This window comes from Phacochoerus africanus, chromosome 15 (genome assembly GCF_016906955.1).
Source record: "Phacochoerus africanus isolate WHEZ1 chromosome 15, ROS_Pafr_v1, whole genome shotgun sequence".
In the NCBI taxonomy this organism is placed as follows: domain Eukaryota; kingdom Metazoa; phylum Chordata; class Mammalia; order Artiodactyla; family Suidae; genus Phacochoerus; species Phacochoerus africanus.
In genome coordinates, this window is record NC_062558.1 from 20,078,995 (window position 1) to 20,106,525 (window position 27,531).

General features: G+C 44.1%; 1 protein-coding gene across 3 annotated transcripts; it reads left to right on the forward strand.

Annotated features, from left to right (window-relative positions):
* Positions 1-6,191: 6,191 nt before the first annotated feature.
* LOC125115820 (histone PARylation factor 1) lies at positions 6,192-27,288 on the forward strand. 3 transcript variants are annotated; one of them, XM_047760379.1, is made up of 8 exons: positions 6,192-6,306; positions 9,257-9,416; positions 11,172-11,361; positions 12,879-12,977; positions 18,340-18,490; positions 22,892-22,979; positions 25,334-25,506; positions 26,267-27,285. In XM_047760379.1, exons 1-8 carry the CDS (start codon positions 6,259-6,261, stop codon positions 26,561-26,563), a joined length of 1,206 nt encoding a protein of 401 aa, XP_047616335.1. In that variant the 5' UTR covers positions 6,192-6,258; the 3' UTR covers positions 26,564-27,285. The 3 variants fall into 3 exon arrangements, with proteins under 3 accessions (XP_047616335.1, XP_047616337.1, XP_047616338.1); XM_047760381.1 differs by having other exon boundaries at positions 26,197-26,420; XM_047760382.1 differs by lacking the exon at positions 6,192-6,306 and adding an exon at positions 6,667-6,827 and having other exon boundaries at positions 26,267-27,288.
* Positions 27,289-27,531: the final 243 nt, after the last annotated feature.

The following is a 27,531-nucleotide window of genomic DNA, read 5'->3' on the forward strand; positions in this document are numbered from 1 at the left end:
ATACGTCTGCATGGGGTGGACTACCTCAGAGTCCAGATAGGATGGTACCCAGGGCCGAGGTCATTTTGGGGGCGGGGGGGGGGGGCATCTGGATATGCTTAGGAAATCACAGAAACTGATTCTCAGCATCTCACACTCATGTGGCCCCCAGTATTTATTAAATGACTGGCTGGGTGGATAGATGAGCGGTTGAAAATGTGATTGTGTTGGACATCAATTTCATTCCTAATTTTTAAGTAGTACATTATCCATGCTCATTGTGACATATATATGGCTTCTATAGTTAAAAAGAAAGAAGAGATCTTGGTGTCTTTGCTATGGGATCATCTGTTCTGTAGATACCTGTATTGAGGAGGACAATTTAGTGACTGTAACAAATGATTGCCAACCTTTCCACGGGTCAATGGGAAACATGAATATATGAAGCAGTCCAATCAATTCAGCTGTCCTTAGCTCTCAGTGGTTTTCCTCCCCAAGATGATTGACACGTCCAGGTTCTGTCTACCTTCCCTGGCCCACTTCAGCTAGCCGGCGGAGGAAGACAAAGTGGAGAAAGCAAACATGCCTTTGAGAAAATCTGCCCTGGAATTCCCGTCGTGGCGCAGCAGAAACAAATCCGACTAGGAACCATGAGGTTTCGGGTTCGATCCCTGGCCTTGCTCAGTGGGTTAAGGATCTGGTGTTGCCGTGAGCTGTGGTGTAGGCCAGCAGCTGTCTGGTCACAGACATGGTTTGGATCTGGCATTGCTGTGGCTGTGGCGCAGGCCAGTAGCTGTAGCTCTGATTTGCCCCCTAGCTTGGGAACCTCCCTGTGCCACATGCGCAGCCCTAAAAAGCAAAAAAACAAACAAACCTGGCCTGGATGTGACACACATCTATTCATAGTCCATCAGCAACTTTGTCCCTGGACACACCAGGATGCAAGGTGGGCTGGGAAGTAAAACCCTGGCTGGACCACCACCTCTTTCCTAATACAAAATCACGCTCAGGAAAGGTGAGCACAAACTTTTGGTAAATAGCTATCATCTGTGCTGTTTAACTTCAAAAGGAAAAGCAGCTCAAGGATCCAGTGTTGTCATCACTGCTGTGGTGCAGGTTCGAGATCCCTAGCCTGGGAACTTCCACATGCCATGAGTGGGGCCAAAAAATTAAATAAGTAGATAAACGTATAAAAAGAAATACAAAAGAATTAGCAAAGATTATTTTTAATGGGAATGCCCAATGCTATTTTGAAAATAACACTGCTTCTAAGTGACAAAACATTTTTTCTTTCAATTTTAAATTGCTTTATTTAGAAAACAATCTAGCAATATGTGTATGACACTAAGTTTTTCATGTCTTGGAAACCAATGATCCTTCTGACAATCCACACTAATATTCCAAAATGTAAGGTGTTGATCATGGAGTTATTTATAGCAACAAAATATTAAAATAGATAGGAAATATAGTGAAAACTTATAATAAGAGAATAGTTCATTACCTTTGTATTTGTCCGATGGCATATTTATGTAGTATTAAACAAGGTTGAAATAGTTATGAAGTATTAAACAAGGTTTTCTATGAAGCTTTATTTTTTGGAGCAAGTTATAAAATTTTAAGAGTAGTATTATCTCAATTACTTTTTAAAAAGAAACAGATAGAAAAATACTGACTATACCAAATATTAGCTGAGGTTGCTTCTAGGCGGTGGGATATGAAAATTTTTTCATGCCATTCAAACTTTCCAAAATTAATGTATAATTTTATATACCAAAATTAAAAAATAGGAGTTCCTGTTGTGGTGCAGTGGGTTAAGACTATGACTGCAGAGGCTCAGTTTCCTGCAGAGGCTAGGGTTCAGTCCCCAACCCTGGTACAGCAGGTTGAAAGGATCAGGCATAGCCCCACCTGCAGCGCAGGTCCCAGCTGCAGCTCAGATTTCATCCGTGGTCCAGGAACTTCCCTATACCATGGGTTCGGCCATTAAAAAAAAAAAAGAAAAAGAAAAGAAATTAAAAAATAAAATTGGAGGGTTAGGAGAATGACCTCATATAATACAGATATTACACAGCAGAATTTGGTGACCTCCTTGTATCTGTTCTCCATGCTCCTGTCTCCTTGGCTGTTCTCCCCATTCTTAGTCTTGACTACTGCTTTAATGCCCCCCTAAAATGCCACCTGGAAAACCCCTTTCATCAACTGAACTCAGTCCCCCAACACTGCCCTTAGCTGCTGGGTCATTTGTCATTTCCTGGTAATAACACCACTTGCTCATAATTTTCTGATCAACTCTGTGGTATGCTAAGAATAAAATGATTAGAGCAGTTTTTCTTTTTATGACTGCACCTGTTAGGGGTCGAATCAGAGCTGCAGCTGCCGGCCTGCACCACAACTACAGCAATGCCAGATCCGAGCCCCATCTTCGACCCACAACGCAGCCTACGGCAATGCTGAATCCCCAGTTCACTGAGCAGGGCTAAGGATCAAATCTGTTTCTTCACAGACACTTTGTCAAGGTCTTCACCCACTGAGCCACCACAGGAATTCCTAGAGCAATTCTTTTAAGGAGGTTGATGGGGAGCAGTGGGTCTGGAATATTGGAGTGTGATAAAGACAACCTGGTTCCTTGTCCTCATTTATGTAGACACAGGAATATAGACTCAGTATGTCATTAGGAGTCTTCACTCACCTGTGAGCTCCAGGAACAGGGCAACTGCATCCTCTTGGCCCTTCCAGTGCCTGACACAGTTCTGGTACATAATCAGCACTTAATAAATGTTTTGAATGAGTAAATGACTAAATGAAAGGAAGAGTGAGTAACGAGTTAATGATAGTGATGGCTAATTACTAATGAAGATCAGCTACTCCATTAATATCTCTTGCACATCCATCATTTGCCACTTTGTGCTTGAAGCTAGATTCCCAAATTGTAGTTGAAAAAAAAGTGGATGGTGCATCAGATGGACTTGTCGTCCAGCATAAATGTGAAGACCTGGGAATCTGTGGAGCCTTTTTAAGATGTGTTTGGAGCACCCAGCTAATGCTAAGGAAGGTTACGTGTTCCTAAGTCTACTGATCTGGATTAAGCATAGTTGGGCAGACCAGGCATAGTTTGGACAGTATTTAATCAGGTAGCTTGCAAGGGTCCAATGGTCACAGAAAGGGTCAGCGTGCAGTGTCAGAAATGATGCAACAACTCTTCTGCAGCCTGTCAATGCATCAACTGCCTGGAACCAGCCCTGTCTGAAGCAAAAATGGACACTTCCGACCTCTCCCCGTCCCCTGGACTTAACAGTCACCTGGATTTCCCTAGTTAGGTCCCTCACAATGGAGAGTCCCTATGAGAAGTCCTTTTTTTTTTTTTTTTTTGCCAGGAGAGCCTAGGATGCTAAAGGCGCTAGGGGTTCTGGACCTTCCCAAACCTGGTACTCCAAGGGTGGGCGGTGCCTTGTCAGGGACTCATCCCCATTGCTGGGGTTAATCATCCCCACATCCAGAGCATCTTACAGCTTCAGCAGGAGTCTGGCTGCACCCCAGAACCTGGACTTTCAAGTGCATCCTGTTGTTTATTTGCAGCAGCTCTCATAACGAATGCAAAAAGTGTTTCTTCAAGAGCCCAGAAGTAACATCTGTTATCTTGAAAGCACAAAAAAGATTGGAAATAAGTATGCCTTTTAAAAATATCTCTTGGATCAGGTGCTTACAGTTAGCTAAATCCTAGAATCAATTACTCTCTTAAGGAATACGTAGGAATTCTTTTTTTTTAAAATTGTATTGAAGTATAGTTGGTTTACAGGTTGTGTTAATTTCTGCTGTACAGCAAAGTGATTCAGTTATACATATATAGATTTTTTTCCATATTATTTTCCATTATGGTTTCTCACAGCATATTTAACATAGTAGGAACTTATTTATCCATCCTATATATACTGTTTGCATCCACTAATCCCAAATTCTCAATCCTTCCCTCCTGCCCCGCCCCCCTCAACCCCACCCCATTAACCACAAGTCTATTCTCTATGTGAGTCTATTCCTGTTTCATAGATAAGTTCATTTATGTCATATTTTGGTGTTTTTTTTTTTCATTTTAGAGCTACTCCTGTGGCATATGGAAGTTCCCAGGCTAGGGATCGAATTGGAGCTGCCTACCATAGTCATAGCCACAGCAACACAGCTTGTGGCAACACCAGATCCTTAACCCCCTGAGGGATCAAATCCACAACCTCATGGATACTAATCAGGTTCTTAACCCTCGGAGCCACAATGGGAACTCCAATTTTGTCATATTTTATATTCCACATATAAGTGATATCGTATGGTTTTTGACTTTCTCTGTCTGACTTACTTCACTTAGTATGAGAATCTCTAATTGCATCCATGTTGCTGCAAATGGCATTATTTCATTCTTCTTATAGCTGAGTAGTATTCCATGAAGAATGCAGAGGAATTCTTGATCCCATTTTCATTGCCTTTTGTTAATCCATGTTTCACTTATAGGTCTATCCCTAAATAGTAAACCCAGTGACTTTTAGGTCTAAAAGTGATATCTGTTTTGTAACTACTAATGTTGCCGTGTGTGTTTCCCAATCTCTATTGTCTTTAGGATCTTTTCTATCTGAGCATTTCATTGGGTCTGAGAACCCTCAACTATACAACGATAATATTTGACTGATTTTACTTGTCACTATATAGGCCTGGTAGTCCATGTGTGAATCCTCTCTCTTTAGAATACTACAGAATCAGGTCTCTATTTTCTTTTACATATACTTCTAATGAAATATATATTTTAAAATATAATAACTAGGAGTTCCCATCATGGCTCAGTGGTTAATGAATCTGACTAGGCACCATGTGGTTGCAGGTTCGATCCCTGGCCTCGCTCAGTGGGTTAAGGATCCGGCGTTGCCGTGAGCTGTAGTGTAGGTCACAGATGTGGCTCGGATCCCCCGTTGCTGTGGTTCTGGTGTAGGCCAGCAGCTACAGCTTGGATTTGACCCCTAGCCCGGGAACCTCCATATGCCAAAGGTTAGGCCCTAGAAAAGACCAAAATTAAAATAAAATATAATATAATAACTATTTCAGGGAAAATCAGAGGTCCTGTCAATCACCAATTATTTCCTTTTTTTTTTTTTCGGTTTATTTGTTTTTTTCTTTTTAGGGCTGCACTCGCAGCATCTGGAAGTTCCCAGGCTAGGGGCAGAATCAGAGCTGCAGCTGCCTACCTACACAACACCAGATCCTTAACTCACTGAGTAAGTCTTGGGATTGAATCCATGTCCTCATGGAATCTAGTCGGGTTTGTTACCACTATGCCACAAAGGGAACTCCTTCGCTTGTTTTTTTGTTGTTGTTTGTTCAGTTTGTTGGTTTTGGCTATACCTGCTGCACCACAAGATAACTCCTCCCTTCTTTTCATACAGAACATTTTCCTATAGAAGTCCGCCAGCACAATCACAAACAAAAACGTCTTTTTTTTTTTGTCTTTTCAGGGCCGCACCCGGGGCATATAGAGGGTCCCATGCTAGGGATCTAATTGGAGCTGTAGCCGCTGGCCCACACCACAGCTATAGCAAAGCAGGATCCCAGCCACATCTGTGACCTACACCACAGCTCACAGCAACGCCGATCCTTAACCCACTGAGCGAGGCCAGGGAGCAAACCCGTAACCTCCTGGTTCCTAGTCAGATTCGTTTCCGCTGTGCCACGATGGAAACTCCTTTTTTTTTTTTTTTGGCCACACCTGTGGCATGGGAAAATTCCCAGGCCAGAGACTGAACCGACGCCACAGCTGTAACCAGAGTCACAGAAGTGACAAAGCCAGACCCTTAACCCACCAGCCCTAATAAGAGGGAAAAAAAGAGATTTTGTAATTTTTCAACACAATGAAGAAGAATCAGTGCTGGAAAAGAAAAACATGGTAGGGAAGAGGTTGAAAGATGAATTTTTTAAACGATACAAACAATACGGCCCCGCCCAAGTGAGACTTCGGGAGGAAGGCGACAGCCTCACGGTCCAGGTTCTGGGCCACCGCGCCGGCAGAGATGCTCTGACAGGTCAGCTCCGCGGGGTGCGCACGCGCAGACGGAGAGCGCAGCTGCTGGGCAAGAGGGGTGGGCGGAGCCTCGGATGCCGCTCGGGCACGGGGGCGGGGCGGGGGCGGTGCCTTCCTTATATTAGCGCGCGCTGCGGCTCCCGGAGGCGGTGGGTAGCCCTTGAACCGGAAGTAGTGGGAGGTGCGCGGGCTCTGGTCGGAAGGCTTCCGCCAGCCCGGGCGACAGAATGGTGGGCAGCGGCCGGAAGCGAAGGCCTGGCGGGGAGGGCTCGCAGGTACGGCGCGGAGGCTGGGCGGCCTCGGGTCCAAGGGCGGTCCGTTTATCCCCGGCCTGGAGGGTCACCACGCGCCGAGGTCGGAGCAGAGAGCGGCATCTTGCCTCTCTGCGTCCTCCGGGGGCGGGTTCACACATCTCGGGGGCCGAGTTGAAAAGGCCCTGAACCTTCCTCTTTAGGCGGGTTACCGCCCGAGGGCCTCCCTGGGGGTTGGGGTTGGCATTGTCAGGGTCCCCAGGGCAGATTGACTCAGCCCCCTGCCCTTGAGCCCTGCAGTCCGGCCGCCTCGCCGCGTGTAGAAGGAGCCGAGGTCGAAGGCAGGGATGCGGCGCCAGCTCGGCCTGGAGGGAGTGGGTTGGGGACGGGGAGACTCTGACGATGTTGGGGCGTCCGCTCAGGTTTCCCCGCACCCACACCCCTTCTGTCACCCCTGCAAGTGCAGGGAGGACAGGCGGGCAGAGAAGAAGTAAAAGTTTGCAAAACATCTTCTGGCCACTTTGTCAGCTGGACGGGATGAGCAGGTACGGGAGTGCTATCCACCAGCTGTTTGGTGGATTCTCTTCTGGCTTCTCTTCCCCGGCCCCGCTTTTTAGGAACCCAGGGTAGAGGATAGGGGACAGCCGTCCTGAACTGTAGTTATTGGGGATTTGGAGGTGCTGAACTAGTGTGTGAGGTAAGGCAGAGCTGAAATATACTTAGCTCCGTTTAAGAGGTGGTGAACTGCTTTGACAGAGTGTTAGTGTTAGAAATAAAGCATCAGAAATATAGATAAGTCTATAAGATACTGTAGCTAACAGTAATAGCCAGCATTTAGATATTTATTACGTGCTAGGACTGTTCTGTGTATTTTTGCAAATGATTTATGCCTGTAACAACCCTGTGATATAGGTACTACATATTCCTTTTCTTTCTAGATTAGAAAAGGCACAGAGAAGTTCAGTAACTTGCCCAAGGTGACAGAGGTGGAAATGGGAAGAGTCAGGAATCAACCCTAGCAGCCTAACCATGATGCAAAACTGTCTTTCAGCAAAGTAGATTAAGGCTTTTCTTTTCAACATCTTAAGTTTGAGCCAGTCTTTGAAAGTCTAACCAAAGACAATTAGAAAAACGGAAGGGAGGATGGATCAGGACTTGATAAGTTCCTCCTGTTCTGTGTTTGGAAGTGGAGAGGTAGCATGAAGTGGCTGAATCTGCTGGGGAGCCAGCCCACCTGGGCTTAACTCTCTATTCTTCCACTTTCTAGTTACGGACCTAGGGGAAGTTAACCTCAGTTTTTGCTTCTGTAGATTGTGGGTAACAGTATCAAGCTCATGAGGTAGTTCTGAGGATTAAATGAGTTAAGCCATAGAAAGAGTTTAGAACAGTGGCCTGGCACCATAATAAGTGCGTAACAGGTAATTATTATTGTTACTCATTGTTTTTACTATTATGTATCCCCATCACTTTTTGGATCCATATTCCAATGGCGTTTTTGTTCAGTTTCTTTTCTTTCTTTCTTTTTTTTTTTTTTTTTTTTAAGTCTTTTGTCTTTTCAGCGCTGCACCCACAGCATATAGAGGTTCCCAGGCTAGGGGTCTGATTGGAGCTACAGCTGCCAGCCTACGCCAGAGCCACAGCAATGCCAGATCTGAGCCGTGTCTGCAACCTACACCACAGCTCACGGCAATGCTGGATCCTTAAGCCACTGAGCGAGGCCAGGGATTGAACCCACAACCTCGTGGTTCCTAGTTGGATTCGTTTCCGCTGCGCCCTGACGGGAACTCTTCAATTTCATTTTTTTTATGACCTCAGACAGATACATTATAGTCTTTGGCTTAATAAATATATTGGTGGTCATGGTCCTCTTTACCGTGTTTGTTTAATAGAAAACCACACCTGTGAACAAGCCCAGCCAGGAACCTAAGAGGCTGAATCTTCATGTTCCTCACCTGTCATTTCTCCTTGCCTTCTTCCTGGAACCCCTGCTTAGTGTAGCTACCACCCCGAACTGTATGCTTTCCCTTGTCTTTTTCTAGCTTTATCACCTGTGAGTATTTGCCTGAAAAATGTTTTTTGAACTTCATAAAAAAACTAACATGCTGTATATAATCTTCAGGGACTTTTTTTCTTCATTCAGTATTATTAATGCTTTTCACTTAGCATAGTGTTACATTGGTTGAAAGGCCTGTACCATTCCCCTGTCACTAGGTATTCATTTGTCCATTTTCTACTTTTTTTTTTTTTAATGGCTGCATTTGGAAGTTCGGGACCAGGTTAACCAGCACTGATAGAGAAGGGAGGGAAGGACAGGAGGGACAGGGCCCAGGTCCCCAGAAGGAACACTGCTGCTTCCAGGACTGACCAGTAACCTCCAGCCAGGCATTTTTATCTCTGTGGAAATTGATCTATAAGTATGCGAGGCTTTATAGGCATTATAAAGCCCCACATGCTTATAGAGTGAACCTAGATTACAGAGATGTTGGAGGTGAGTCTGTAACCTAGTTCTGGCGTAAAACAACCTTTTCTGAAATAATTGTTTAGCTAGTCAATCCCCTTGTTTCCAGTTATTTCTGACAATTTGTTTCTGGTGTGAATCTGTTTAAAGGGAAGACATAATGATATCCTGCTTACCAGAATAAGGCAAGACCTGCCTTTTCTTTCTTCTTTTTCTGCTCTTTACTTTTTCTTTTATACTTTTTGGGGGTTTGTTTTCTGTGTTTCCATTCTCTTGGAGAAGTGTGTTTAAAGACTTGCTGTGTGTACCTCTTGACACCTATATATTATAAAGTGTTCTTTCCTTTTTTTCCTTACTCCAAACAATCCCCAGATTTTACTCAGTCATACCATTTATAGAGTTTTAGAGAAAAAGCATGTCTCTTACAGATGCAGGTGAACAAAAATGAGCAATGTTGTTAAGCAAAGTTACTGCAATTGCTTTTGGAGAAACAGAGTTTTGTGTGCCAATTTTCAGTGTGAAAAGCCAGTGGATGTGAAGAAGAGTAAGTCCTGTGAGGCTGACATCCCCACCGATCTTCGAAAAGAAGTAGAAAGTCATTACAGGCTTTCTCTGCCAGAAGATTTCTATCACTTCTGGAAGTTCTGTGAAGAACTCGATCCTGAAAAGCCAGCTGGTGAGTTGTTCCAGAATGTTTCTCCTGCTTCTGCCAATGGAAAAGACAGCAGACTGGACCAAGGGGCTAAACCGATCATGGAAAAGGAACTTTTCCAAACATGTTTTGAATAAGAGAAATATAAAATAATGCTGTAATAATGTCACTGTCACCTGTTACACTGGTAAAGGTATATCACAACATGCTTCAATGACAGTTTGAAGGAAAATGGGTACATAATTTACTGCGTTGCAGGAGTTTGTAGAACTTAGTAGTGCTGCTTCTAGGAACTTATGGATTAGGTGAACCAAAAATATGTTCAATGACATTCGAACAAAAAAATAGAAAATGGCTTAAATGCTCATTGGTTACACATCTGTTCAGTGGACATTTATAGTTTTAAAAGAATGAGGCAGACTTTGAGGAAATGACAAAAGATCATTCCTGGAATGTTTTAAGTGAATAAAGTGTATAGCATATGCAACCATTGGTATTTTTAAGTTGGACACACACACACCCACACCCCCCTGTATACTTCCTATGTGCCTGTATTATCTCTGAAAAGATAGACAAAAAGCTAATAGTGTTTAACAGCTACTTTTCGCTGTTACCCTTTCATACTGTATAAATTTTTAGCTGAGGTGGGAGAATCACCCCCATGTACTATGGACAGAAGTGTGTATTGGTGGGTAACTGAATTTTGGAAGTGTATCAAAATGCTTCACCTGTGCAGCAAAAGTTTTCTAAAGGTATTCGTGGATGTGTACAAACATGTATTAGCAAAGATGCTCACTGAAGCGTTGTTTAGAAGAAGTTAAGAAACAATAAATGCCTATTAACAGTAGAATAGACATAGAATAGTATGAAAGAAACATTTCATACTATTGGAAAATATTTAGATTTTAGTTCAGGATGGAGAACCACAAATCAGACTGCAGAACAGCATGGTCTCCCTTTAAAATACCTCTTTTGGGGGGAGGGGGAGGGAAATGCATTACTACCATATACCAGGCTGTCAACTTAGTAATTTATGGCTAGTGAGATGGGTGGTTTTAGGTTTTTTGTTACTGTAAAAATTAGCATATGCTAGCCTAAGCTCCAGCTAAGCTGAATTATTTCCCCTCCAAATAGAATGTCTCCAGGCCTATTTTCACATGGTTACCTCTCCCAAGAATTTCTTCCTCTCTCCATGCTCACCTGCCTGCCTGCAGTGCTCACCTCCCTCTCAGAGAGCATAGGGCCTGCCTGATGTTGTGCAAGTGTCCAGGTGAACAGACCTTGTGACTCTGGTTGTATTGAACAGCCAGACTTTTGAGTGGTGAAGGGACTCGTCTGGGGCTGGGGTGAGTCCCCAGGTTGTCAAAATTGATAAGTAGCTGAGGGAGAGGAAGGGGGTGAAATGATGTGCTTCTCCCTTCATCTGGATGTTGGAGACCGACAGCAACATAGTAAGGAGACAAGGTGAGCCTTTGCAGCTCTGATATACCCACAGGAACACAAAACAGCCTTGTTTTGGCCAAAATGAGAAACAGCAGGAATGTTTGAAATGTAATCAGTGGTAGAGTTAAGAGGAAATCCTACATGTAAATGCCACTTCATTGCTCTGGTTTCTTTTCCATTAAGTATTTACAACATTTTCACATGTAACTAAAGTTTTTACTTTAGAAACTCCTTTTTAAGATAGTTAGTTGCTTACAAGTATTTTCCAAATGAAAGTCATGATTTCCTAGCTGCCTCCTGAAAGCTACTGTCTAAATAAACTTACTTAATTTATAGATTCACTTTCTCTAAGCCTTGGACTTCGATTAGTGGGTCCTTATGATATCCTTGCCGGGAAACATAAAATGAAGAAAAGGTCAGCTAGCCTGAATTGTAACCTTCACTGGCGATTCTACTATGATCCTCCAGAGTTCCAGACCATTATCATCGGAGACAGTAAAACCCAATTCCACATGGGCTATTTCAGGTAAAGGGTCTCTAAAGTACAGCTGCTGTGCCTCTAACGCTGCAAGTAGATGCTCGCCGGCTTCATTCAAGGTGAAGGCACGCTTTCCCCTGGGGTGGGTACATGGGCTGCCTGCCTTTCTAACCTGCTAACCTACCTGGGGATGGGTGAACTCATTAGGTCTAACCTCACCAGCTTTTTCTCTGTGGTTGTAAATATTCTTTTCCTTTCAGGTTCAGATGAGCTTTTTTAGCTCAAGGAAGATGATTCAGAGCAGTTGGTGTGACTTAAGTTAGCCACGTGCTTCCAGGCATCCTAGAACTCGGATGTGCTTTGGAGTCAGACTGGTCTTGCTATTCATTACCTGGGTGATCCTGTGCCAGTCCTTAGTTCCTGTGACTTTGTGACTCCATTTCCTCTCTTCTTCTAATTATACCTACCTAATAGGAATATTAGGATAAATGCAAGATGCTTAAGATGTTAGAAATAGAAGTGGTGGGGGGTACCTTATCCACTTGTGGAGGTGCGGTCTTGACAGCAGAGATGAGGGGATCAGGACTGGGGCAAATGTGCCTGGGGGTGTCGGTGCTGTGGGCACATGCAGGGCTGGGAGTGGGGGTGCATGGATCTGCTTCTGGCTTAACCGTTACCTTGTCTGAGTCACTTGGTATCTCTGTATTGGTTTCCTCAGTGGTAAACCGTTTGATTAATAGATACATGAGTTGGATCCTTTCACTGCCAGGGTTTTATAATCCTTTCTGTCCTCTTTCTTCATTTTCCACCTTCTTTATTCTTTTCCACAGACTGTAGACCAAGGGTAAATATGATCATGTATAATTACACCTTCTTTTTTTGATAGACTTTATTCCCCCTTTCTTTGTATTTAGGTATAGAAGTAACTAGGTACTAAGGATCTTAATTTGGAGTTTCGTTCTGTAAATAAGATTTGTCATAGTTTTGTTTTGTTTTGTTTTTGTTTTTGTTTTGTCTTTTTGCTATTTCTTGGGCCGCTCCCTCGGCATATGGAGGTTCCCAGGCTAGGGGTCCAATCGGAGCTGTAGCCACCGGCCTACTCCAGAGCCACAGCAACGCGGGATCCGAGCCGCGTCTGCAACCTACACCACAGCTCACGGCAACGCCGGATCATCAACCCACTGAGCAAGGGCAGGGACCGAACCCGCAACCTCATGGTTCCTAGTCGGATTCGTTAACCACTGCGCCATGACGGGAACTCCCAGTTTTTGTTTTTTGTTTTTTTGCTTTTGCCGCACCCTCAGCATGCAGAAGTTACTGGATCAGAAACTGACTCCATGCCACAGCAGTGACAATACTGAATCCTTAACCTTTTGCACCACAAGGGAACTCCTTTTTTTGCAAGGAAGGGTGATATTTCTAAGAAACTAAGAACTTATCCCTGGCACATTCATTGGCAGTTTTTTAAAACATGCAGATATAAATTGTTTATAGAGATAAAATTCTACTTTTATGATAATGAAAAGTATGGGCAGCTAAATTTTTAATATCTTTTGCTTAAACAGGGATTCTCCTGATGAACTTCCTGTGTTTGTTGGTACAAATGAAGCAAAGAAAAATTGTGTAATTGTTCCAAATGGTGATAACGTGTTTGCTGCAGTCAAGTAAGAAAATATTTTAATCCCCCTTCTATTTGTGATAGTTGTTTACAGTTCTTGTATAAGTCTATCTCTAAGGAGAACTGGGGTAACCAAAAACTTGGAGCTGTCTAGAGATCATTTCCATGACTTGTGCAGACACTTATCCACAGTTCAACTTTACACCAAACAATACACCTTTTATGAAACTAATTACCTTAATGAAAATACTGCTTAATCTTGACCCCATCTGCCCAATGCCAAAATGAAAAGGTTTTTTAGTTATCTTAAACACTCTATGTGGCTCAAACAGAAGGACTTGGTGCAGTGAAGCAGGTGTCATCATGTACGCGGGAGGGCTGGTGAGCCTGCAGTGGGGTTGGCTCTCCGATGGGTTTGTCTCTGCTTCCGTCAGGGAGCTGGGACTCCAGGACCTGTGTGGGAGAAATGGGGTTCCCACCTTCTGCCCCTCAACCCCTGGGAGGTTGGGGACTGGGCACTGAGACCACCACAGCCACTACTAAAGGCCAGTCAGACGCCTCTGCTCACTGGCGAGACTGGAGCATGGCCTCTACTCTCCCTGGTGCCAGGGTTGAGCACCTGCTTAAAAGAATTCAGTCTCGCCTGGAGCCCGAGCTGAAGCATTGAGTGGGCGCTGTGGCAGCTCTGCTGGGGCTTGGATCCCAGCTGAGGGAGCCAGGGCCATAGACGTGATTCAAAGCCATTGGCCACAGCTGTGCAGTTGACCAGTGGAATAAAATGAGGAAAGCATCTTAGTCATTTAAATATAAGTAGATCATGTTTTGTGTGACCTCTTATAATACCCTACTTTTTCAAAAAGACTTTTATTCCCTAAGTAGTAAGCTGCAGTTTCTCAAGCACAATTTGAGCAGTTTTAGAGCACAAATTTGCCATAAGCAGAATTCTGTCGGCACACCTCTTGAACTGTTGTACATACCGCTGTATCAAAAGGGCATGGAGATGTCCACAGAAGGCTTTTTTTCTCTTCTGACGCCTCTGAGATGATGATATCAAGTGTTGCTTGCTGTTTGTAATTGATAGAGTTCTTTACACTCTTCACATTCATTGTTGAATTTAAATCTGTGCCACCTTTATTGGAAATGGTAATTCATCTGCTTGTCTGTCTCCTGCACAGCACCTTCCCTGTGGTATGTGCTCTGTAAATCATGCATTCACTCCACAAATACTTGACATGCAAAAAACAACTCAGTTTTCACTAGTCCTGTTGGTCTTACTAAAAAGATACGGCTGTTATCTAAAATAATCCAAGATGGTTCTGGTATTTTTGATAGCTTACTGGAGAACACAGAAAAGGAAAAAGAAAACGAAAGTACACTGGTGATAAATTTATAAGTTAGATGAAGACCAGCAAGTGAGTATTTGAGTTCCTAATGTTATTTCACAGAAAAAGATGTTTACATTCTCCAATAATTTATCTCAGACATAGAGGTAGAAAGATTATAATACTTTTCAAGTATCATACATAGTATAATTTTTTGAGACTTTCCTTAAATCAAATAATCAGAACAATTTATTTCTGTTTCAGCCTGAGTAAGGTCTTTTAAGGCAGACCATTTGTTTTAAACAAATTACTTTTATGCCCAGGGAAATTGTGTAAGATTTAATAGTAGCCAAAGAAAGGCAAAAAATCTTGTATGACTGTGTCACTTTGCTGTACAGCAGAAATTGGCAAAACGTTGTAAATCAATTGTAATAAAAATTTTTTAAAGGCAAAATCAGCCAGCAGGATTAAAGAACGATAGTACCCACTGATGGTTAGGCTTTTGTTTTCATAGGCCTTTTTAGTGATGATCAGAAACCTTTCTGACAGAAGTGCTAATTAGTAAAACATTTAGAGAGCAGTTGGAATAAGGTTAAGTATTTTTCCAAAGATTTCTTGACAAATAATTAACATTGCCAGGTACTGTGCTATACCCTAAATTCAGCAATTTCCATTTCTGTTTATCTGAAGAAATTTTGGATGAGTACACAAATATCTGTATATGTTACAGATTATTTATAAAAATGAAAAATTAGAAAAGACATGCATATCCAGCAATAGAGAAAATTAGGTAAATAGAGAATGTCCATAGAGTGATCTGGCTATTGACCAGGATAGAGTGACCAGGATATTGATTTGTGATTTGGAAAGGTGTTTGATTTATATGAAGAGGTCAAATAACAGAATAGCATGTAATGATTCCATTTTCTTATCCTCTAGTGCATAAAGAGAGAAACTGAGGCAGATTACTTAGCTTTGGACAACAAAATTAGGATTGATTTTTTTTTTTCCTCTGTATTTTCTTTTCTCCAAAATCACTGTAGCAATAGTGTGAACCTCACAGGCCTCCTAAGAGTCTTGGGGGGCCCTGGGGTCCATAGACCACTCTTGGACTACTGCTGTTCAAGTAATAGTTTCAAGCCTGACTGCACATGGAAACCTCCTGGGCTCCTGGTTGAAAGTGCTTCACCTCAGCTCCACTTCAGCACATCTAGAGTAGGACTCAGGAATGTTTTTTAAAAATATGCTTCCCAAGAGTTCCTGCCATGGCATAGTAGGTTATGAATCCGACTGCTGTGGCTCAGGTCACTGCAGAGGCATGGATTCAATCCCTTGCCTGGCTCACTGAGTTAGAAGGATCTGGCATTGCCCCAGCTATGGCGTAGGTCTCAGCTTTGGCTCGGATTCAGCCACTGGCCCAGGAACTTTCATATGTTGTGGGTGTGGCCATAAAATAAATGGCTTTTTAATTTAAAAAAATACATTTTCCAGGTGTGTCCAAGTATAGCCCAGAATTGTACTTCTAGGTAATTTTAATTCATAAGTTTTAAAAATTCACTTCAAATGAACATTTTAAATGAATGATCATTCATTTTGATGAACCTCGAGTGAACACTTCCTTGGTACAGGGCCCAAAAGCTGTTTAAAGCATTGAGCACTTGGTGAACGAGTGAGTGGAGCAGGGCATCAGGTCATGGGGCAGGCACACAGTTAATAGTCAGCATTTGTCTTGCCTGCTGCCCCCATGCTCTCTGCCCCCTCTTTCACTGTATGGGGTTAGGCGGGTGTATTGCTGTAGGCAGTGATTTTTCAAACATGAGCTCAAAGTAAAGTTCCTTTTTTTTTTAAAGTGCTGTACCCAGGACATATGGACGTTCCCAAGCAAGCGGGTTGAACTGGAGCTATAGCTGCCGGCCTACACCACAGCCACAGTTATGCCGGATCCTTAACCCAGTGAGTGAGACCAGGAATTGAACCCTTGTCCTCATGGTTACTAGTCGGATTTGTTTCTGCTGAGCCACATGGGGAACTCCAAACCTTTAAATGGGAACCCAGGAAGTTCTGATGTGTAGTCAGGCTGGAACCCCTTAACTAAACAGATTATCAGACGGGGGTGTTGGCCCCAGGGCTGCCTGGCCACTCCCTGTGAGGTACAAACTTGGTGATGGTAGGATGTCACACTAATGGCACAAGGGTGGTGATGGGTAAATCTAGCTGGCACCTCCACAGGCCCAGGAGTGGCACCAGGTTGACAGCATGACAGGAGGCAGGTGTCCGTAAGAAGGTCCGGATGGAGTAGCAAAGGTGTCAGATCCCTGGCGCTTAGTCACACATCTTCATAACGTTAGATGTAATGACACAGGAAACACATGGGGGCACTTGTGCACACTTGTATTAAGCTTTATCCCGAGGAAGAGGTCTCAGGAGACCGAGTGGTGAGCTCACCTTTCTTCCACTTACTGAATAGTGTGTCTCTTGAACACTGGTTATTCTGACATGAGTATTTGGTAGATGTCTTCTCAAATGAACCAATGAAAACAATTGACTGTATTTCTTGCTAGTGGTAAAATTTAAGATTTCCAAAGCAAAAAGTATAGTTGGGGAAAGTGAGCTTGACAGCATCTTCATCCAGACTTTTCCAGTGAGATTGGTGGTAATATGAATGAATGTGGCATTTTCGTACTGTGATATAATGGACCAAATCAGATACAATGAAGAGTTTAAGTCTTTAGATGATCTGCATAACTTAGTGAACTGATGTTTCCCAAGTGACCATTGCAGGAGTCATGCCAGGCTGCACTCTCCTACTACACTAAATGTAACAGAGCAGAGGAAGTTCTGGTCATCTCTGTGTACACACTGCGGCTTAATTGAAGCGCCGCAGAGCAGAGTGGTGGAGGGGAACTTTGAAGCTGAGCGACAAGAGCTTAGTGCACTGGGACCAAGATAGTCCTGTAATGTGGAGGCCAGTTCTCAGGCCTCCAGTGGGGCGGGGAGCTTTCTGGAGGAGGGGGAGGTGTGTGGACAAGGAGCAGCACGGCCCCAGATGAGGATGGTGGTCAGTATGCCGAAAAGCCATGAGCCGCAGGGCCCAGGAGGCCTGGCATCATCAGTTTGCTGTGTGAAGGAGCCTCCTGATGCACAGGTGCTCAGGTCAAAGTTGAGGTTCAGCTTGACTGTTGTAATCAGAGGACAGTGATTTTGGTGGTCTTGGCTTTAATGGCACTTTAATCCATGCACACTAATGCTGTCCTCTGTGCTTCAGTTTCCCGCTCCATAAAATGGGGATAACAGTAGTGTCCACAGCATCCAGCCCAAAGCAGACTCTCGTGCCTTATAGTGGGAGGGAGAGATCTTCCTCCCGGGAGCCTGTTAGTGGTGTGGGAAGGGGCCTGACTTGTGACCAGCTGGGCACTGTTTTCAGCTCTACATTTTACTCTTGACCTTCTGCTCTGCTGGCAAAAGTCTTAAATTATTTCTGTAACTGGCATTAATATATTAACTATTCACATACCTTTAAGATTGTTTTGGAGGAGTTCCCATTGTGGCTCCATGTGTTAAGGATCTGGCTTTGCCATGGCTGTGACTGTGGCTGTGTATCACCTTGTAAAGTAGTTTTGCTTTCCTTTTATATTTTAAAAATTTATCTTAACATAGATTTGAAGGTCACATTTTAAAAAAATCTTCTCCTTTAAATTGTCTTCTAGCTCTTTAAAAATTGAAAATGCTTTTTGGTATCTCCATACTCTTCTGTTATATCAGACTACAAAGCAGTACACTTTGTCTTACCATCAAGCAATGCAACATAAACTTAGCTTCACCTCAGCGTTTTAAATAATCTCCCATCTTTATTGTAGATATTACGGAGGTAATTCAGACACATCTTGTTTGCTCTTTATGTGACTGGTGGCTCTTTATTAATACTGTGTTTCTCTTGTTCGAAGACTGTTAGGGACCTGAGAGGCTGTGGGTGGCGATTCTTCAGTCTTTTCCTTGCATGGAGTTGGATGGCTCTAACTCGGCTCCCTTTTCCTTCCCAAGATCTGTGTGCCTGCATACTAATGATGGGTTTTACTTCTTTTTCAGATTATTTTTGATGAAAAAACTGAAAGAAGTAACAGATAAAAAGAAAATTAGTCTCTTGAAAAACATAGATGAGAAACTCACAGAAGCAGCCAGAGAACTGGGGTTCTCGCTGGAGCAGAGAACTGCAAAGATGAAACAGAGAGATAAGAAAGTACGACAGTCTGTTGGTCTCTGTTTTCCTCTCTGGGTTCTTTCCCAGCTGCACCTTCTCTTCTCCCCTCCTGCCCTGTCCTAAGGAGAGCTGAACCTGCCTACAGGGCCCCCCTGGGGCTGTAGGCACCTGGACTGGGAGGTCGTCAGCAGGGCTGGGTCATGTGATGTGGCACCTTGACTGGGCTTGTGGAACCCAGGCCAGTCCTGCACAATCCTGAATCTTGGTTTACCAGGTACTCATTTCATAGAGGAGGAAAAGCTTTGCACGTCTTGGTGACTTAGGTTTTTTTTTTAATGGCTAATTTATGGCTAAGGTCTCTTGACTTCGCGCAGGGTGTTCTGGGGTGGAGAAGTAGAGGTCTGCCTTAGAGCACCCTCCATTAGCACCTTGTGGGACTGAGGCATGCAGATTTCTCCTGGAGGTGCTGTCTGAGGAGTCTGCTCTTACTGCATCGTTTCCTTTTGGGTCTCCTCTAGTATCTGCACCAGGAGTGGAGTTTTGTAAACAGCAAATACTTCTGGGTTTTGCACCTTTTGGGCTTTTCACGTAAAATTGTAAGAGTAGGCAAATAAGAAGCTTAGGAGAATTCTGCTTTGGGGCACATGAGAATTCTCCAGGAGCTCGTCCTTGACCCTGGGGAGGAGGGATACCGAGCATCATCCATTGGATATTCCAGGCCAGACGAAGTTCTAGTTAATCCTGAAAGAATTAGAACTAGTGACTGAGTACTTTAGCTTAGTTACAATTCCTTTTCTGATCTCGACTGAGCTGCAGGGGTGATGTTCTGATATATTTTAGTCACTAAATTGCAGTATTACCAATTCTTTCTTAGAATTCTAGGAGTTCCCGTCGTGGCGCAGTGGTTAACGAATCCGACTAGGAACCATGAGGTTGCGGGTTCGGTCCCTGGCCTTGCTCAGTGGGTTAACGATCCGGCATTGCCGTGAGCTGTGGTGTAGGTTGCAGACGCGGCTTGGATCCAGCGTTGCTGTGGCTCTGGCATAGGCTGGTGGCTGCAGCTCCGATTCGACCCCTAGCCTGGGAACCTCCATATGCCGAGGGAGCGGCCCAAGAAATAGCAAAAAGACAAAAAAAAAAAAAGAATTCTAGAGAATTCCAGAGACCAGAAGTAGTCTTTAAAATTGTACATTTGAGGAGTTCCCGTCGTGGCGCAGTGGTTAACGAATCTGACTAGGAACCATGAGGTTGTGGGTTCGGTCCCTGCCCTTGCTCAGTGGGTTCATGATCCGGCGTTGCCGTGAGCTGGGGTGTAGGTTGCAGACGTGGCTTGGATCCCGCGTTGCTGTGGCTCTGGCGTAGGCCGGTGGCTACAGCTCCGATTGGACCCCTAGCCTGGGAACCTCCATATGCCGCGGGAGCGGCCCAAGAAATAGCAACAACAACAATAACAACGACAAAAAATAAAATTGTACATTTGAACAAAACTCATTGGAATAGAACATTTTTAAGTTACTCTAAGACTTCATATTCCCCCTTTCCCCTTCTAGATTTCACAGGGAGCCTCTCCCACCTTGTAGAATGAAAGGAGGGGCCCATTTCTCACCTTGTTGTGATGTGTCCTCCTTTGTCTTAAGATAAACCTTCTGTGAACAGAACAACTGCCAGCACATTCTTTCACCAGACCCTTATTTTTCTACCATCAACTATAGTTTATTTCAAATGAGATTTTGTTCTTCTCCATAACTATAAATTAGATATGATTGGGGTTTGCATTTCATGGGAGTGTTTGTCTTGGTCCTCTCCCCCCACCAAGGTTTAAGTATTTGTTCTTTTTACAAAAATAGCTGGTAAAGGGAGTTCCCGTTGTGCTCCATCAGTAACAAGCCCAACCAGTATCCATGAAGAGGTGGGTTTGATGCCTGTCCTGCTCAGTGGGTTAAGAATCCAGCATTGCTGTGGGCTGTGATATAGGTCGCAGACACGGCTTAGATCTGGCATTGCTGTGGCTGTGATGTACACCAGCAGCTACAGTTTCGACTTGCCTCCTGGCCTGGAAACTTACATGTGCTGCAGGTGCGGCCCTAAAAGACCCCCCCCCCAAAAAAAAAAAAAACTGGTAAAAGCATAAATAAGTGATTTTTATCTTCACAAAGACAACAGGTTGGTGATTATGCTTCCAGATCCTTTTCTTTTTTAAGTTTCTTCTTTTACTACTGTTATTATGAGCTCTTCATTTAATATTTTTCTAGTCCTGAAAAAAAGTTCAGTTCCACTAGTATGTAAGTTGGTGACCGTCCTCACGTGTGAACACACGGATTCCAGTGCGTGGAGTGCTCTGGTACGCCAAGAATCAGGGCTCAGTTCTGGCTGTCCCTCTCAGCACCGTGGCAGCCAACGGGCAAGCAGCATAGCTTTGCAGAGAGGCTTTGTTCTATGTCTGAGTCAGGACAGATCTGAGGCCTCGGTTCACAGTCGTCCTATTTAGCATCCTTCCCACCCTGTCTTGCTCATTGGCTCTGTGCCACTTTACCTTGCTTTGTACTTAAATTTCTCTTTTTAAATGAACATTGATTTAATGTTGCTGTAAAATTAGGGTCCATCATTCTATCTACTTCTGGTTCTGACGACCTTCACCCACCCTAATTGGTAATCTTACTCCTCGTAATAAGATGAGGATTCTGATGCTTTACTAGTAATTGATACCTCTTTATGGACAATGAGTACCAGTAATTGTCAGTGAAAATACATACATACCATGGTTTCTGCTGGGTGTCAGGGAGAAGTTAGTAACTATATCGCTGTTTTCTTTTTTCATTATCAATACTGTTTTATATTATAATTATCACTTCATAATGCTAAACTGAAGGTCTAACTCATAATCTTGAGGACCTGCAGAATGCTGTGCTTATGTTTGAAGTTTAGGCTGCTTAAAATGCTTCACAGGTACAGACTGCCTGCCATAAATAAGCTTTAATCCCTGTATTTGAACTCTTACTCAGTTATTTCCTTAGAAGAATTTCCTAGACTTAGTATTACCAAGTCGAAAATGTGGTTTTTTTTAAGTTTATAAAAGTATTTTTAAAAAGTTAAAAGTGTGTGTATTTGTTTGCAGAATTCCCCAGAGTTAGCCTAGTCGGCACATGCACCTGCAGAGACTGCACACCCCTTTCCACGTGTCCTTGCCAGGGCTGGCCCTGCCTGTCCCTTGCCTCTTTTCCATCCTGATGGAGTGAACCAGCATTGATTCCATCAGCATTTCTCTGAATATAACAGACATAAAGTAGTTTTCATTTATCTGCTGGCCATTTGCATTTCTTCTGTAAACTATGGGAACTTTGCCCATTTTTCTTTCAGGTTAGAATTACTTGTGTTTTAATTTGGGTATTAGTCTTTTCCATTATTTGTAAACTTGCTTTATAAAGACATTAATCTTTATTAATTTTCTTAGGTATATATACTGCAGATGTTTCTCATCAGTTAATGTGTCTTAATTTTGTCCTTAATTTTTACTTTTTTTAATGCATTCAGTTCTGTAAGTCTTTGTTCTTCAACCCAAAATTTTAAAAAATATTTGCCTTTTCTTGTTTTGTGGTTTATTTTTATGCTTAATTCTGAAGTGTAGCTGCAAGTGATTTGGCTATCAGGAGTGAGATACAACTTAACAGTGACTTTTTTTTTTTTTAATTTCCCCACGTGGTAAGCACTTGTTTGGGAACTTATAAGAGATGGTGGAGGACAGGAGAGGGTAAGGGAGTGGGTCCAGGGACCAGGGGTTCGAAGCTTTAACACCGTCCTGCTCTTGGAACACCGCTGGGCCTCACTGAGACGCTGGAGGCAGGTGGTCTGTTAAGGAAAGATGGAGAATAATCCACTAGTGTAAGAGAAAAAGCAGACTGGCCAGGTTATGTTGGGAGTTGTGGCTGGGCCTGTTTGCCTTTGAAAATTAAGTTCACAAAAGCTCCCTGCATGTTATTTGCCTCCATAAAGGGCACCACAAAACCACAACCTCCCTACTTTTGGGAAGTTTGCTGACAAGCCTGAATCTTCCAGGAAAAAACAGGGCCTGAATTTCAGAACACAGGAGTTCTGTCTTCTAGGTTTTCCTGCTGACAACATTGATTCCATCTCCTTCTGGCCCAGTTCCTCAGGCTTTCTGCCTAGAAGGGCCCTCCTTGGCCATGACTGGAATGGAGCCTGCACCTCCTGGAATGGGGGGCTCAGGCATCCTCCCCCGAGATCACATGCCGTCATGTGCTTGACTTCTAGCTGATTTTAGAAAAGATTAAACTTGCCTTGGGATCCAAATTTACTGAAAGGGCACTGAATGGTTTTATTTTGACGTAAGTCTTGGGAGTTTGTGTGCTTGGTTTGGGGAGGGGTTTTCTTGTTTTTTTCTATTTGCCACGATTAAATTTTTGTTCTTTTTCTTTTATGTAGGTTGTGACAAAGACCTTTCATGGTGCAGGCTTGGTTGTTCCAGTAGATAAAAATGATGTTGGATACAGAGAGCTCCCAGAAACAGATGGTAATGTACTTTGTGTGTATGTGAGAGAGAGAGAATGTGGGGGAAGGTTCCCTTAGGTTGAGCAGTAGGTGAAAACATGTGCCTTTGGGGATGGTAACGTACCTTAGTGATGACACAGTCAGGTCCTGGGGCAGTGAGGCAGAACTCAAACTGGGTTTGCAGCTGTGTAACCATCACAGATTATTTAACCCTATTGAACCATGTAAGATGTTAGGAATGGGGAATACCATTCCTAGGGGTGTTTAGGGGTGTGAATGAGTGTCGAAAGTCCTTAGCACAGTGCTTGTCTAATAGTGTTCAAAATAGAGTATTTTACAAGTTTAGAGAATGTTAACCTAATTTTCTAGGTGCCTTTTTCTGAACTGTTCAGAACCTTTGACAGTATAGTCCAATCACAATATAGTAATTACTGAAATAGTGTGCATTTGTCTAATCATTTGTGAAAACTTTTCATCTGTATGTAAGTCTCTTTAGCTTTTAGAAGCTGAAGATCCTTAATTACCTGATGTGTAAGCATAAACACTCTAAGGTGGAGTGTTCATACACAGCATCTAATTATTGCTGCTGAAAAAATGATGAAATGGCTTCTTAACGCCCCCCCAACCCCAGCCAGGATCTGACCCCTTCATGCTCTGAACTCCCAGGTGGTACTTCTTGTTATCCTGTTCCAAGGGGATAAAAATTAGAGGGAAACCAAAATCAGACTCCCTTCAGGGAGACTCAGGTGGTGCTGTCCAGCATGTGAATGGTGCACCCTCTGAGTTTTAGGACAGAACTAGCAGCCTTGGCTGCAGCCCTGCTGTGCAGAGGACTCAACTGGACAGTGTGGTGGCCACAGAGCCATGTGGGGCTTTTCCAGCAGCCAAGCTTGATTCTTAATTTGTTTAAATGTAAAAACAGCAGCCAGTCATATTTATTGTATGTGGAAATGATACTGTTTTGGATATGTTGGATTTGATAGCCTAAAAGTAATTCCATGTTTCTTTAATATGGACACTAGAAAAAGGTTTCACGTGCAGCCCGCATTGCAGGTGTTGGACCAGCTGATCTGTGTGCCATGTCCTCCGAGGCCAGAGGCATGGAGCACACAGTCTGGGGTAAAGCGGGGGGGGGGGGGGGTGTCTGCTGGTCCCCAGTCCCCTCCACCTTTCTGCACTCGTCCCCCACAGCTGTGAGGAGCAGCGTCCTCGCCTCATATGGGAGAGGAGCATGTTGTCACAGAGACCATGGCCTCTGGGCCGTCAGGGCTGTAAAACTGGGCATAAATGTGGTACCTGGGAGTAAAGCCCTTTCCCCCTTCTGCTGCGGTTCTAAGTTTTACATCCAAGGTCATTTTTATCTACTTCTCCCTTTTTCTAACATTCTATCTAGACGCTAGAGCTCTCTGTAGTTGAATTATTTTTGAATAAGAAGTGGTAACAAGATACAGTTAAGGATCCAGTGTACACTCTTGCCTGTGCTATTTGCCAGGAGGTGAAAGTGACTGGGAGTCTGATGAGTCACAGTGCTCAGCAAGTCCCTCTCTGGTCTCCCCCAACCCTGAAGCTCTGTATACATAACCTTTTGGTCTGGCCAGTAATTTGCCATTGACTGAGCAGTTTATACATGTGATTGATGACTCTGTAACAGCCACTCCACATCACCCATGATGCCAGTTTGTCAAACAGGAAGTCAGATTAGATCCCATCCAGTACCTTCCTTCTCATCTCATCCAAAAATAGTGAGAATACACTGAAACGTACAAGTACTTGTTTTTATTTAGATAAATGTCAGTGATTTTCTTTCTGTTCTTACCTCAAATTACTTTGCTGTGGCTGTACTTGCCCCCACTTTGGTAGAAGTGCTGCTAAAGGTTTAATTCTACAGTGATTTCTTGTATCTTTATTTATTTTAAGTAAGGTAAGACAGGGCAAAAAGAGCAAGCTTCATTGTCTATTTGCAATTTTTTTAAAATGCAGCTCCTGGTATGGATGAGCCTGGGGTGGGCCTCCATGTACTCTGGGTCCCATATTGCTTTTGTTTTTCTCAACCATTTAAAAGTGGGAAAACATTCTTAGCTTGAGGGCAGTGAAAACAGAGGTGGGCTGGGTTTGGCCACGGTCCTCGGACCCAGACTAGCCCAGGGAACATCCCTGGGAACTTGCTTGACTCATGAGGACCCGTCCAGACTTAGTCACTCTTGGCTAATACAAGACATATTTTTTGTTTAAGCCATGTTTAAGCTTGAATCTTAAGTACAGAAACGCTAAAATTGCCATAGTAAATGACAGTGCCCCCCAAGGAAGCCTCCAGGGCATTGGGACAAGGGCAGGAGGAAGAAGCTAGGTTACAGGTCATCCCGTGCTTCCTTGCAGCCAACCTCCGGAGAATCTGTAAGACCATCGCTGAGGCCCCTGGTGACGATGAGAGACTGAAAGCTTTCGCGCCCATTCAGGAAATGATGACTTACGTGCAGTTTGCTAACGATGAGTGCGATTACGGGATGGGGCTTGAGCTGGGGACGGACCTTTTCTGTCACGGTTCCCACGTGAGTGAGACACCCCTGCCCCCCCCACCCCTATGCTTCACTCAGGTCGTGTGTCCTGAGCCTTTGCATTGCCACTAAGTTAGGGGTCAGGCTAATGCCACTGTTGGGGGAGCCTCTTTGGGGCCTGCCTTCCTCATAGAGGATTATCAGTAGAAATAATCAAAATGGTTAACAGCCAGAAAGGGTCACTGACCCCTCAGGATAGAGCTTGACCTGCCGGAAAGCGTGAGCCAGCTTCAGAGAAAAGTGACAGTCATCAGAACCAAACAGCATCTAAGAACATTAGGAAAGGTTTACACACAGGTTTGCAGTAGACGTGCTGCGCTTCCCTCAGTGTTTCCACAATAGCAGGAGTCTGGGTCCCATGACGAACCTCAGGCTTATGTGGCAGGGGGACCTGGCGGGCAAAGGGCATGAGTGAGTGTGACTCGCATTTGGGGGGCTTACAGCATCAGCTAAACAAAAATGACGATGAAAATGATGAAAGTCATAACTGGTGGGGATACACTGAAGAGAAGGGACGAGGTCTCTGAGTGACCTTCCCAGAACAGGGAAGCCATTAGCCCACAGGCTCCAGGGTGGGGCCGCCTCCAGACTCCCCACTGGGAGGGGCAGAGTGGCAGAGAGAGCTGCACTTTGTTAAACTGGGGCTTTTTCAGAATATTCTCTGCCTAATCTTCTCTTTTTCAGTATTTTCATAAAGTTGCTGGCCAGCTTTTACCTCTTGCATATAATCTGCTGAAGAGGAATCTCTTTGCAGAAATTATCGAGGGTCACCTGGCAGACAGGAGGAGAGACGATGTGGACCAGCTTGCAGTGTAAGCGAGGGCACCTCTCTGGTGCCCAGGACTGGAAGCATTCGTGTGGAACTTGTTTTTTAAGGGATACTGAAAATAAACTGACGGAAACATTTACTAAAACCTCTTACAAAGCTCCCCTGGCCCGGCTTGCTTTCTCTCACACACAATTGGACCCTGTGTGGTGCCACCTTAGTGCCATGCGGACCACAACCACTGCTGTCCTCTACAGTGTCACAGGAGTCATCACTGATGCCTGAGGACGAGCCCCCCGTCTTCTCCGCCCGGAGCCCTGATGCATGATTCACAAGGGAGACAAGGAATTTCTTTCCGAGACAGTGATCAGAAGGCAGGGGTGTGCTCAGAGCACGAGCCCGGGCCCCTCCCTGGAGGTGGCACTCTGCTGGCTCTGCCCATACTCGGCACTCAGTGTAGCCTGGTGTGTGTCAGTCGGGTGTATAACCAACCTACCACGGGTTTGGACTTTAGTTTTCCATTGGATTTCCAGTTCTGTGGGTAGCTGTATTTTACCAGATGCAGATCCTTCCTAAACCTGACAAAAAAAAAAATCCTGCACCTTAAAGCTCAGAGCCAACTGTGCAGTGCAAACTGTGGACGGGGCCAAAAAGCCCATTATCAGTGTTTCCCTCATAGGAGGGAGGCTGGAGGTCGAAAAGCCCTCAGGTCACCTAGTTTACCCCATTTTGTGGAAGACTGATCTGACCTGCCTCCTTAAAGCAGGTGGGAGGTACTTACCTTTATGACGAAAGGTGAGGACACACTTGGTCAGGATTTTCAATATGGGTCCATGTCTTAACTCCTGCTCAGACTGTGAGCATCATAAGGACATGACATCAGGAGTAGGTCCCTCTCAGTTACACAAGCTCCTGAATGTATATGGATTTGTTAAATACCAAGTATCTACACTGGAGTTCCCATGGTGGCACAGTGGAAACAAAGCCAACTAGAAGCCATGAGGATGTTGGTTTGATCGCTGCCCTTGCTCAGGGGGTCAGGGATCCAGCATTGCTGAGAGCTGTGGTGTAGGGTGCAGACGCGGCTCAGATCTGGCATTGCTGTGGCTGTTGCGTAAGCCAGCAGCTGCAGCTCCAATTTGACCCCCAGCCTGAGAATTTCCATATTCTGTGGGTGTGGCCCTAAGAAGACCCCCTCCCCCCTCAAAAAAAGTGGCAGTATTTAGAAATAGTTAACACATTTTATTCAAGTT